At 39.3% G+C, this 13,395-nt stretch overlaps 1 protein-coding gene across 1 annotated transcript in view; it reads left to right on the top strand.

Annotated features, from left to right (window-relative positions):
- FMN2 (formin 2) overlaps positions 1 to 1,558 on the top strand; it is a 340,819-nt gene extending 339,261 nt beyond the window's left edge. Inside the window, exon 18 of the mRNA XM_058533558.1 lies at positions 1 to 1,558. Coding sequence (XP_058389541.1) covers positions 1 to 27 — 27 coding nt within the window. The 3' untranslated portion in view covers positions 28 to 1,558.
- The last annotated feature ends 11,837 nt before the right edge of the window (positions 1,559 to 13,395 follow it).

The following is a 13,395-nucleotide window of genomic DNA, read 5'->3' as shown; positions in this document are numbered from 1 at the left end:
AAAGCAAAAATAAGCATGAAAACCTGAACAATGAAAAGCGGAATGAAAATGAGTCGCTGCGGCTACTTCCACAAAATTCAGCTGACCGGAGGGCGGGAAAGAAACTACATTGTTTTTATCGTCTTTCTTCTTGACCTCTTGCATAATCTTTGTGTTTTCTGGACAGTTCACTGATTGTTGAATTTCACTGTACATTCATATAAAAATGCAAAAGCAGTAGACCAGTGGAAAATTTGACACCTTTTCTTTTTTGTCAAGTTTATGGTATTATGCCGATAGACCAAAACAGCATGTTATGAGAGGCGGTATCTGCGTTCATTCTGAACATGCTAAACGTTAACCTAAAGTTTACTTTTGTGACAATATTCCTTATCACAGCAAAACATGTCCCATTCCACCAACAACCAGTACTCCACACCACGGTGTTTAGATTATGGTTACAATGTTATTTCTAGTGAATTGTTTATATCAGTTTCACATCTACAATGTAAATTTTCTATTTTAAAATTTAAGTACCATTTATATATCATGACCAAGGCTTTCCCAACTGTTGGGCTGCTCTCCATAGCTATATATTTGTGAAAGAAGATAGTCATTTTTTTTACACAAGTCAGATAATCAATAGAAAAATATATAGCAGAAGGAAAACTCTTCCCTATAGATCATTTAATATAGGCAGGAGCCAGTTTTAAGTTTAATGAAGGCTTTTATCAGATTGTGTCCTTTGAGACTCTACATAAAACTAACCTACAGCAAAGGTAAATTCAACTAAAGATGTGCCACTCTATAACATTTACCAGTGCCCTACCCAAAGAAAATATGACCCAGTGTTTCGAAGGAATTTAAATAAATGATGCTCATAAAATTGCCAAACATTAAATATTGGCAAAAAACAAAATAAGTTTTTTGGATGGATTGGCATCTCTCTAGACCCTCGTAATTAAACATGCCTGCCTGAGTATTTTGACATGATTGGGGCTGGCTTTATGTCTTCTGGCAGGTGACTCAAAGCTGTAAAAGGGGTATGTAATGATTCATCATCTGAAGGAGACTAGGAAAGCATTTTATTTTACTTTACTTTGAGAGGAAAAAAAAACAGCCTCTCTCTCACTCTTTCTGAGAGTACTTTCAAGTCAGCTCATGATGCATTGTGATGGTTTTATCTAACATTAATAGTTTTTTTTTTTTTAATTCTTTTAACGTTATTTTTTGGGGGTTATGGTTGTGGATAAATAGAATTCCTTGCTATTGCAAACCAATTCTGGAAAGCAACTTAAAAAGAACATGTTCTGAATCATAACTATGTTTGTATTTATGTAAAATATGATCTCTTACCTTTTAGTTTGTAGTTTAAGAGCAAAGAAACAGTAGTGGGTTTTTGGTTGTTGTTTTGTAGTCTTCCTGTCCCCTTCAGTCTCTTCAACGTGTATATTACCATTCTCCAATGAAATAATAGGGCATTTAACAAAGATCGCTATGTGCAATACTGTATTTAGTGTTTCTATTTCAATTTTTCTAGGATGTTAATTTATATGAAAATAAAATGAATAATAAAAGAGTTTTGTGGTTATTGTGTGCATATTGCCTAAGGATACTTGCAAAATGCAGCCATCATATTTTAACACTGAGAGGAAATAAGTTAGATTGTCCGTGTCTGAAGATTTTTAAAAGTTCTTATTTCGGGGCCAGCTAGGCGGGGTAGCAGTTAAGTTCGCATGCTCTGCTTCGGCGGCCCAGGGTTCACAGGTTCGGATCCTGGGTGCAGACAGACGCACCACCTATCAAGCCATGCTGTGGCGGCGTCCCATATAAAGTAGAGGAAGATGGGCACAGATGTTAGCCCAGGGCCAATCTTCCTCAGCAAAAAGGGGGAAGATTAGCATCAGATGTTAGCTCAGGGCTAATCTTGCTCACACATACACACAAAAAAGTTCTTATTTCAGACTTGACAACTTTTAACAACTGTTAACAGTTGTCAACAATAAATACTTAACTATTTGATGACTGCTTGTTTTTAGAGGTAATCATTCTGCTACATCCCAACATATTTTGAAAAAAAGTTGAAATTTTCTGTATGCAATTTTAAGGAAGAAGTATTTTCCACTTATGAACACCAATATCTTAATGTTTGAGAAATCTTTTTTCTAAAAGTTAGAAATGAGATGCAAAAATTCATTCGATACAGATTAAGTGGGGAAGGGCTTTGGGGCTTCATTTTCTTCATAGCACTTATCACTACCTGCTAGTTTATAGTTATGTGGTTATTAGTATTTGATCTGTCACCCACTCAAATTTAAATCCAGAAAGATACTTTTTTCCCCCAGTACTAAATCTGTAACATTAAAAGCAGTACGTGACACTCAATAAAGATTGATATAGCAAGTAAATAAATGAGAGGAAGAGAAAGGAAAAGTTCTGGAGTGAAAGGGAATGAAGAATGCATAACGTGTGCTGGACTCTCAGTTGGATATTTGGATATTGATCAGGCACTCACGAGAGAGGTTCAATTCTGGAAATTTTGATGGAAGAATCATCTGCATTCAGGAGGCAGTTGAAATCAAGTACATTTTTGGAATTGCCTGGGAAATCAGGAATATATTAAAAAGAAGAAAACTAGCTGCGGTCAGGTTAAACCAGAGTTTAAAAGAGAAACAGAAATAGAGAGATCATAAAAGAAACCTCAGGAAGATTAACCAGGGAATTAGAAGCTGAGAACCACAAGGAAGTAGTATTGCAGAAGTCAAAGTAAACAGCATTTCAGAAAGAGTCTCTCTGTCCACTGACACCTTCCTGTTGCCCTTCAAACATGCTAGTAGTGTAAATAATGAATGTAATAAAATATATGGAATGGATTGATTTATTCAGTATTCTATTTAAAACTCTGCTTTGGGGAGGAATGTAGAAAAGAGGTTTAAAACATTAGTTCTGGAATTCTACTCCTGGTGTGGCTGAGGAAGCTTCTAATAGACCAACCCTCCCACAGATAGCAACTATAAACTCTGAACAAAATATGAAAGCAACCACTTGGAGGCTCTGGAGAGTAAACAAAGGAGGCAGCTTCTGGGGTGAGGGGGAGTTGAACTTGTGAGTCAAGAATGGCCCAGCTTCAGGAATGGTGCTGCACTCAACAGCTAAAATCTTCCAAACCAGCAGTCTTTTTGGCCAGAAGACAATGGGACAACATCTTTCCAGTCCTGGGAGAGGACAGACCCTGTCAAGTAGAATTCTATATCTTATGAAAATATACTTCAAGAATGAAGGTGAAATAAAGACACTTGCATATGTAATAGAACTATGAGTATTTGTTGCCAGCATACCTGTACTACGAGAATGTTAAAGTTCTTCACATTGAAAGGAAATGATACCAAAGGAAAACGTGTATCTTCAGGAAGGAATAATAAGTACTGGAAATTGTAAATACCTAGGAAAATATAAAAGACTAGTGATTTTGCTTTTAATTTCTTTTAAACACTGACAGTTCAAAGCAAAAAATATATAGCATTTGTCTTGAAGAGTTGATAATATATGTAAATGTAATACATGAGGCAGTTATCAAAGATGGCACAGGGTGGGGGAAGAAATTGCAAGATTTCTACATTTTACGAAGATTTCTACATTTTACATGCAGTGGTATAATATTAACTCCAAATAGACTATGAAAAGTTAAGGATGTGTACCCTAACAATGTATATTATAACTATTAGTGCAGCCAGTAAAAAGCAATGGAAAGAAGTATAGCTAAAAAGCCAGTAGATATATTAACATGGAATTCAAAGTATATTTGAATAATTTAAAAGAAGGCAAGAAAGGAGGATCAGGGACAACAAAATTAGAAGGGACAGAGGAGAAACAGCAAGTTGGTAGCCGTAAACATAACCTTATCAATAATTACATGTAAATGGACTCAACACTGTGTAAAAGGCAGAGATTATCAGACTGTTTTTTTAAAGGCAAGATTATACTGTCTACAAAAAACACTTTAATTAGAAAGACACAAGGAGACATAGTCATAAATATGTATGTATTGATAACAGCTTTAAAATAAATGAAGTGAAAATTGACAGAATTAAGGAAGAAATAAACAATTCCATAATCACGGTTGGAGGTTTTAACACTCCTTTCCCACCAAGTAATAGAACAACTAGAGAATGAACCAGGAATGGGGGAGGGAGAAAGAAATCTCCCTAGAGGGTAATGGGAACTGGTTATGCTCCATTTTTGGAGGGAAACCAAACCAAGCTCACTACCACAGATGTGGGGCTTACCTACCAGGGAGAGTCAACTGAAAATAGCTTCAGTGGCCATTGGATATGCAAACAAAGCAGCACGTGGTGGCAGGAGAAAGCCCAACAGAGCAGACGGGGCCAACTAACTTGTTGGCCCACGTCTCAATCTGCAGTATCTCCAGTATCACTGCTGCACAGGAGCCCAGTGCCACCAAAATGGCTGGTTCTGGACTGGGAATGGGTGGAAATGGCAGAAAATGACTAGATATAGAGAGGTAAGAGGAGAAAGAGTGTGAGCATCCTCTCAAGACACGTCTGCAAACCACATTTCCTGAAGCACAGGAGGAACATTGTCAATGAGAAAGACTAAGTCGACCCAATAAATGGAAATGAATTCACCTTCAAAAGTGCAAACCATAGGGCAAAATTTAAATGATTTAATAATAATTATATTTAGCACCTGCAAAGAATTTGAAATATATAATCATTGAAATTGAAAAAATTAATAAGCAAATAATTCCATATGGACACAGATTAAGAGACAATTAGTGATTCAGAAGATGGTGCTAAGGAATTTACTGAGGTCATATCAGAGAAAGTTTTTGTTGTTGTTTTGGTTTTCTGGGGGGGAGGGAGATTAACCCTGAGCTAACATTCAATGCCAATCCTCCTCTTTTTGCTGAGGAAGATTGGCCCTGGGCTAACATCTGTGCCCATCTTCCTCTACTTTATGTGAGACACCGCCACAGCATGGCTTGACAAGCAGTGCATTGGTGCGCGCCCGGGATCCGAACCTGCAAACCCTGCACCACCGCAGCAGAGTGCGTGCACTTAACTGCTATGCCACTGGGCCAGCCCCTGACAGAGAAAGTATTTTTTAAATGTGTAAGAGAAGTTAAGAGAGATACAGAATAGACTGAGAGACTCCAATCTGAGAGCCATCCCATAAGGAGAAACTAAACAAAATGGTAAAGAAGCCAGACAATGGATTGAAGGAAAAATGGCTGAGAATTTCTAGAATTGAAGAAAGACATGAATCCTCTGCTTAAACATGCACAAGTGCCAGGCAGGATAAATACCAATAAATTCGAGCCTAGAAAAGTCAAAGCGAATCTCCAGCCAGGTAGACAAAATTTAAAAACCCCTAGAAAGAAAGGACACCTCACCTACAATGGAATGATAATTATACTGAAAGCAGATTTGTCTTCAGCAATAAGTATGTGAGCAATTAGTAAGTAGTGTCCTCAGACTGTGTAAGGAAAAGTGATGAATCGAGACCACTACACCCGGTTGAAGCATCATTCACGTGGAAGGGGCGATAAATATTTTCAGACATATGAAAACTAAGAGTTTACTACCCAAAAACCTCACTGAAAGGTCTGCTAAAAGGCGTATTTCAGCAAGGAAAAAAGCTGAAGACCAAGTGAAGGGTTGGGATATAAGAAATCACAGAGAGCATAGAAATTGGTGAAATAAATCAACTCTAGATTGTAAACAATAAAAACTATACCTAATGTTTGTGTTTACAAAGGGAACTAACATTTTAGATGATAACAAGACGGGTGGGAGAAGTTCAGGGAATAATTCAAGCCTGATAAGGTTCTAGCTTTAGTCTATTCACTCATTTAATTCAGAAAATGTTTATAGAGTGGTTACTGTGTGCCACAGCCTGTTGTAGGCTTTGGGAGTAATGGACAAACAGAAAAATGTTCAATCCTCATGGAACATTCTATTGGGGGTGACAAAGAAAAAATTATGTGAAATAATGTCAGATGCTAGGATATTTTAAGGAGGGTGACCAAAAATTTATTCTTCAAACCAGAATATCTTTCAGAGTGGAAGTGGTGCTATTATGCCAGGAAAACCTCCATAAACTGATACCATCCCCATACAAAGGCTGGTCACCCTAGGTATATCTGCCATGTGAGCTTTACGTGCTACGATGAAAAAAGAAAGACGGGGAGAAGATCGTGATATTAACTAGGTTTAGACTTTGTTACAAAAATATGAAATAAATACAAGTTAACATTTTAGAGGTATTCTTTAAAAGAATAGAAATAATTAAAAAAGAGGGAATTTTTAAAAAGTATCAATTCAACCAAAGGCTGGAAAGGTAAGAAAAAAAGAGGTATAGTAAAAAGAGAAGCGACTGTGGATGGTAGATAGGAGGACTTAGGGAAGAGAAGGATTGTTTCTAACAGGCTCTGGAAACCCTGTGCAACCGTTGCTTGCATTACACCAGCTTGTCATTACCGTTTCCACTTCCCAGCCAATTAGTGAACTCAGACTTTGGGAGGCTGTATTTTTTGCGTTCTGTTTTCCGTGAAATAGGTCTTCAATTACATAATCAAAAGCAATAGCAAGACGTCTAATGTTTTAAAATGGTGTGATAAAGGGAGCATTTACCCCTTCTCCTCTCAGAAATCACCCCAAAGCAAAAGGGAGCAAAAATGCAAACTTCATCTTTGATTAAAATTAGAGGTATCGAAAACCCAAACCACAAAATATTATGGAAGATCTTCCAAATGTGTGGGTATGGGAGGAGGCAGAGGGAGGATGCTCTTGGAGGCAGATCTCGGAAAAAGCCAGCAAAGTCTACTTCTCCAAGGTGAGGTCATCCCCTTAGGTGTGATCTCAAAATCCGGTGTTCGCAGTGATGGACCTGGGTATACCAATTGGTATTAGAAGCTTTGCCGTAAGTGGTTTATTTTTTTTAAAGCAGGGAGGAGGCCTAAATGAGAAATCGGACAGACAAGTCAGATATGCAGACAGATGTCTATCAGTAAAACGAGAGTGAGGAAAAAGACTCTGAGCTGGAACAGTAAATGCTAAGACAAGGTTTGCTGTCCACCATGCTTTATAGTGAAATATTTGCTAGCTTGAAACACAGTCCTAACCTCTCCCCAACACACGCCACCTGCAAATAGCTGGTGAGCCTAACACTGCTACCAAACCAACAAAGATTATTCAAGAAAGAATACTTGAGGCCAATGCATTTATGAATAGACTGCAAAAATAACAAGCAAAATATTAGCAAACACCAGAAGGACTGTGGAGAAGTGGGGTTTATTCCTGAATGCCAGGATGGTCGTATGTATATGGCCTGGCATGTTATAATATGTCTGTGTTTAAAAATAATATTCATATGTGGAGAAAAATTATATGATTTCCTCCAACTGCTAAAAAAATCAAGCAGTTCAACATCATTTTTGATGGAAGAAGTCTGAATGATATGAAATATGTCCTTCAGTGATCAAATACCTCAAGGCAAATTCAGCCTGGAGCCTACTGGGAGCAGTAGAAATGTTCCCATTAAAGACAGGAACAAGACCAGGATTTCTAGTTTCACCACTGCTATTTATCACTCTTCTGATGATGAAGGAAAACAAATTAAAGATATAAAATTGAGAGAGAGAGTAAAATAATTTTTATTTGCTGTTTATTAGATTATATACCCAGAAAACAGAAAATAATCAACCAAAAAATTATAAGCCGTGATAACAGGATGTGGTAAATTGACGAGGCAAAAGATTAACATAAAGAAATCAAGAACTTTCACAGAGGCAAACAATGTCCAGTTGAAAGATATAATTGGGAAAAGTCCCCACTTTAGATAGTAACCCAAAAAGATGAATAGCAAGGAATGAATATAGTAAGAAATGTGTAAGATCTATATGGAAATAATTGAGAGACACACAGAAATTAGGCATATCACTGACGATGTCAGTACTCCCTGAATGAATCTATAAATTTAATGTGACCCAGATAGATATACCAACAGAATAGGTGATTTTTGTGGGAGAGGGAATGAGAACCATAGAAGCTGACTTGAAAGTTCACACATAAAAATAAGAACAGTCATGAAAATTTTGGGAGAAAAAGCAGTGAAAATAGAAACTGGCCCAACTGTATATTAAACATATTAAAAGTGTCAGTCAGTATGTGTAATAGCAAAATATTGGAAACTTCTAAAAAATGAGGTCATATGCAGGCTTTTAGAAAGAAACAATGAGGGCCCTTTAGGTACTGATATAGAAGATGTACAACACGTTGTTAAGGGGAAAAAATCCATGAAAAAGCTTATATCTTTGTCATTTTTGTGTGAAAAAAAATCAAGAAGCAAAAGAATGTGTATAGTGCACTCCTCTTTATGTGAAAGGGGAGGTAATGTGATTGCTGAATCCAGAAATTAACATACGTAGAATATCTCCAGAGACATTCACAAGAAACCGCTAATATTAGTTAATTCTGGAGAAGAGAAATTGGTGGGCTATAGGGTAGGTGAGAGAGAGATTTTTTTCACTGTTTTTCCCTTTGGTTCTTTTGGATTTTGTACAATGTGAAAAATAAGTCAATATAGAAATATGCTATAATTAACTTTTTTGAATGTATCTCATTTCACATATCAAATGACACTTATCTGGTCAATTATGTTGAATCAAGGAGACAGTGTTTTGTGTAGTTTATGATGCTTGCACATGACTATAGCAACTCTATCAGATATCCTCCCCAAGAACGATCAGGAAAATTCTCACACTAGACCACTACGGAGATTTGTTAGGGTGGGAAATCAACCCGGTTTGTCTATTGCAGGAATGAAAAAAAAAGTCAAGGTGGTCTGTAGACCACTGGACACATTTTCGCCTATGGTGGTCTGATTGTTACAGTAACACTGGGCTTTTTATTTCACAATGGCCCATTTTGGTAATTCTTATGCAAAACCCCCTTTCACCTCAGTTTTGGAGTTACTTCATATGGCCCTCCTTGACTTTATGTAAACGTTTCTAATTTACGTCTATAATCCTATCATATACTATGAAGTTTTCCAGAGATTAATATCATTTTTTAATCCATGCGATGGATCACAGGACCAACCCACACCTTATAGGCTAATCAACAATGAGATTATTCTGTTGAGTTTAGGCTTTTGGAGTCAGAAACTGGCAATATGCTTAAACCATGTTATAGTAAGCCATATTATAATGGGATTCAATTAATCTAAGTTGGGCCCCATAATACTTGCTATTTCATATCCATATATTTCATGATGTAAATGCTGTCTGTAACTTGTCTGCATTTCCTTAACTTAGGGAGCTCACTTTTTTCAAGCAAAGAGTGAGAAGAAAGAATTTTAATATTTAGCTTACAAAATTCCAGGATACATCCAGAAATACGCCCCATCAACAGAGTGCCTTCTAGCACATGGAAAAACAGACGTGTGGTGCCTATCGTAATACACGTTGTATATTTTTTGGCTCCTTAAATAAAACAAAAATTTTAAAAAGTATATACCACCACAAAAACAAAAACAGAATGCAAGAAACTACAGATGTAAATATTTGGATAACTCTGAAACCTTTTTGCTAAACTTTCAAACATAAAATTTAAAGTTTCCAGCCTTGATTAGACACTCAATTCATAATTTGGCATCCGGGACCTCCTCCCCACACATTAGCAATTGAATCCTTTTACATAGCTATGGTCTTATTAGATGAACGTCCTGGCAGCAGAATTTTGCAGAGGGAGGTGGTGGTTAGGAAGGCTTTCTGTGTGCCTAGTTTATTAAACACACTCTCCTTCCCTTCAGGAATTAGAGTTGGGGGTGGGGCTCGGGCCATCAGTGCTTCATCAGAAGTGGCACTGCTCAAAGGGTAGAGAGAGGCATGGGAGGAGGAAAGTGTTAGAGGTATAACCATGGGCCTACTAGGACAAGTTCAACAGACCCCATCTTATCAACAGAGTAATTAAGAGTTATTTTTCAGAATCTGAGAGTACCCCCCTTGTCCAGTTCACCAACCCATCAACTGGACGTGCACAAATGCCCAATAAGTGACCTTTTTGACGTCAAAGAGCTGACAACTCCACCCTCAGATCATGCTAAGACCACCATTTTGTGAACATGCGTCCTAGGAAGAGCCATGAAGCTTGACTCTGCTTACACAGATCATCAATTACCTCACTTCTCCTCACCTCCAATCATCTATCTCCACACCTCAGACCGCCCTGCCCTTAATCCCATAAATTTTGCCCCAACTCCTAGATCAGGGAGACAGATCTAAGAGCATATGCCTCCCATCTCCTTGCAGATCAATCTCTCAATAAAGCTGTTTTCTTTCCCCAAGAGCTGATGCCGTAATAATTGGCTTTTTTGTACTCATTGTGTAGGAGGACCACATCTTTGTGCAGTAACAGGGGCACTGTGTGGGACAAGGGGGATGTCAATGAAATGAGAGATAATAAGGCCCCACTTTTTATATCAAGCAATGAGCAGACATTGCCTAAGGAATGTGACTCATTGCCTCTTCTTCCTCTTCTTTTTAAGGAGCATTGCCTCAGGTTACTTTCTCCTCTATTCCCTCATTCACGCTCTCTTGTTAGAAGTCTCATCTCTGTTCGTGGATTTGGTCATGATCTTTTTTGCTTCTCTCTCAGATTCTCCAGGTCTAGCTTCTCACTCAAATTCCAATCCTATTTCTTCAAATGGGACAGTTTTATTTAGATTATTTCACTATCACTGTAGACCCACATCTATAAAAATCCACATCTAGTACCAGATCTTCACTTGCGTTGGGCTCCCCATCTCTTACACGAACACGCTCCTCTTTAGTCCCCGTATTCTGTGAATATTTCACGTTTGTCTCTTCCTTTCAGATCCAATTCTATTACCTTGTCTGGCCGTAGTCTTCAACCTTAATCTCTTGCAAGAGCTGCTGAGCTGGCCTGCCTGGGTATAGATTCTGTTCTCTCCAATCATCTTGCGTATTGTGACTAGAATAATCCTTGATCAAATTTGTCAGTGATTTTCTATTTCCTATACAATCGAGTGGAACATCCTTTGGCTCTCTTTCAAGGTCACCTATATTCTTTACTGTCTCCCCTCTCCTCCCACACTCCATTCCCCCCATCCCTAACACACATGCTAAGGTGAATATTAAGGTGCTCTGCCCAGATACCCTCTTCAAGGCTGATACACCCATCTCACCCCACCCCCTGACCCAGCTGAAAAGATCTGTTGCTGATGGCTCACAGCTGGATCCCTCACCAAGCGTTGCCCTTAGTGGAGGAAAATGCATGCCCCCTCCTGGGGATGGCCTGAAGCCCATGGCTGGCTGATGTGGGGTACAAAGGCCTGTGCTCCTTGCTTCAATTTGGGACAACTCTACTACACCATGCCAGCTCCAGAACACCCCATAGGATCAGCTGAGGCCAATTGCAACCAGTTTGCTTTTTCTGCTACACGATCCTATTTTCCTTGTTTCCTTACAGATCTATGTTCTGAGGTCACTCCCCAATAAACCTTCTGCACACAACTCTTTGTTCTCAGAGTTTGGGAAACCAATCTAAGATAGGCAGTTCCAGGTGTGGTCTAAGGAAGTATACGCTTAAAACAGGATTTGGAGATGGATCACTCACTGGCCAGTTGCCAAGGATGCCCCCTGGCATGCTGTAACAATGCACTATTAACATTTTTCCCAGGGATAAACTGAGACAGGATGCTGGTGGGGGGACTCCTGGCTGGTGCAAAACTTTTGGTGCTTAAGAGTTACAAGAGACAGCGTGACTATAAAGGCTTTGGAATTGAGTACCAACTTCCAAGTGGCATTGATTTGTTGAAGAGAGAAAAAAAAGACTCAAGGCGATGGATGACCAATTCAGACAGAATTTAAAAGCCATAGGGTCTCTAGCAGCATTTAATTAAGCCCTAGTCTCCTGCAGTTAGGCAGACTCAATTGTAGAAGTAGTGCTATTTCAGAGTAATTTGAATTCCTAGCTCCAGCAAGTCTTCTGTGCCAAGTTAAGGTCCTAGTAAGGAAGGAGTGAAACCCCTAAAATTGGGATGTGAATACGTGGGTAGATGCGGTTGAGAATCTCAAACTCCCCAATTCCCCTGAACCTGATAGGCCTGTTGTTAGGCCCCCACCCCTACTGGGGTTGTGCTGGGTCAGCTAAGAAAGGAGAGTGAGGTTGCTGCAGGAGCCAGGAAAGTAAGCAGGGGATTATGTCCTGAGGGTGCTGGCTCAAGGAGGGGGAGCACAACACTAAGTTGGCTATCCCCATGGGAGCACTCTCCCAGGATTCAGGATTTAACCTTGTGGCAAATGCCCCAGGGATGGGATACTAAGGTGCTAGCATGATTCTTGGAGGATCACAAAAGCTATGATCCATACTCAATGAAATAGAAATGCAGGAATTTCCATGGCGGATGGTGGAGGAAAGGATCCATGGGCTCAGAGAAGCGGCATGCTAAAGTGGATTTGCTACATAAAGCTAAAAAACCCATCAGCCGATGACAGTCCCAGGAAAGTTTCTGTTTACCAAAGCGATGATGCCTGTGCTTGTGATGGGGCAGTAGAAGTACTCAGAAGCTCAGCCATGACCACTCTCTGTAGCCCAGGGCTAACAGCAGGAGGAGACTATGTTACAAAACTAGGCTCCCTAATGGACTGAGAATAGCCAGATCTCAAAATAATATAAGCCAGGTGCCAGTGCTTAGCTTTCAGAAGTAGCGTGTTGCAAAGAGTGGTGGGACTGGAGTGGCATCCAGAGGGTCCCAACTTGGAGCTGGTTAATAGAATGTGGTGTTCCTAGAGGTAAGATAGATGGGCTGCCGATACGGGTATTGCTTAATTTATACAGTCAAAAGAAATCAATGATGGATGACCAAAGGTAGAGGGCAGTATCTCATTAAAAATCACAATCCCTTGCTTAGTTTTCAGATTAGACTTGGAACCCATCTGCTGAAGGAGAGGCTGATTATGAGTAAAGACCCTGTGAGACAGGGCAGATATATTCATTTGTTATTCCCCTAGTACTTAATCAAGGAGCTTAGGACTACTTATTCAGGTAACTGTGCTGTGGCGAAAAGAGGAATACTCAGAACTTTTGAGGATAATTGAACATTTGGTCTGAATTGATGCTAATACCTGGAGACCCAATGAAGCACCGTGGCTCCCTCTTAAAGTGTAGGTATATAAGGGCCACTAGAGGCCTACCCAAGATCTGGCTCTCAGGCAGCCCACTGGTCCGTGGACAAACCTGGTGGTCCTTTCCCTTGTCTCCAAATGCATAATTGAAAGGGACACCCTTAGTAGTTTGAAGATCCCTCACATTGACCCTTGACTTCTTGAGTAAGAGCTATTATAGTGGGGAAGGGCAAGTGGAAGCTTCC

Source organism: Diceros bicornis, chromosome 38 (genome assembly GCF_020826845.1).
Source record: "Diceros bicornis minor isolate mBicDic1 chromosome 38, mDicBic1.mat.cur, whole genome shotgun sequence".
NCBI classification, from domain to species: Eukaryota; Metazoa; Chordata; class Mammalia; order Perissodactyla; family Rhinocerotidae; genus Diceros; species Diceros bicornis.
The sequence above is the reverse complement of the archived record's forward strand: the minus strand, read 5'-3'. Positions and strand labels throughout refer to the sequence as shown.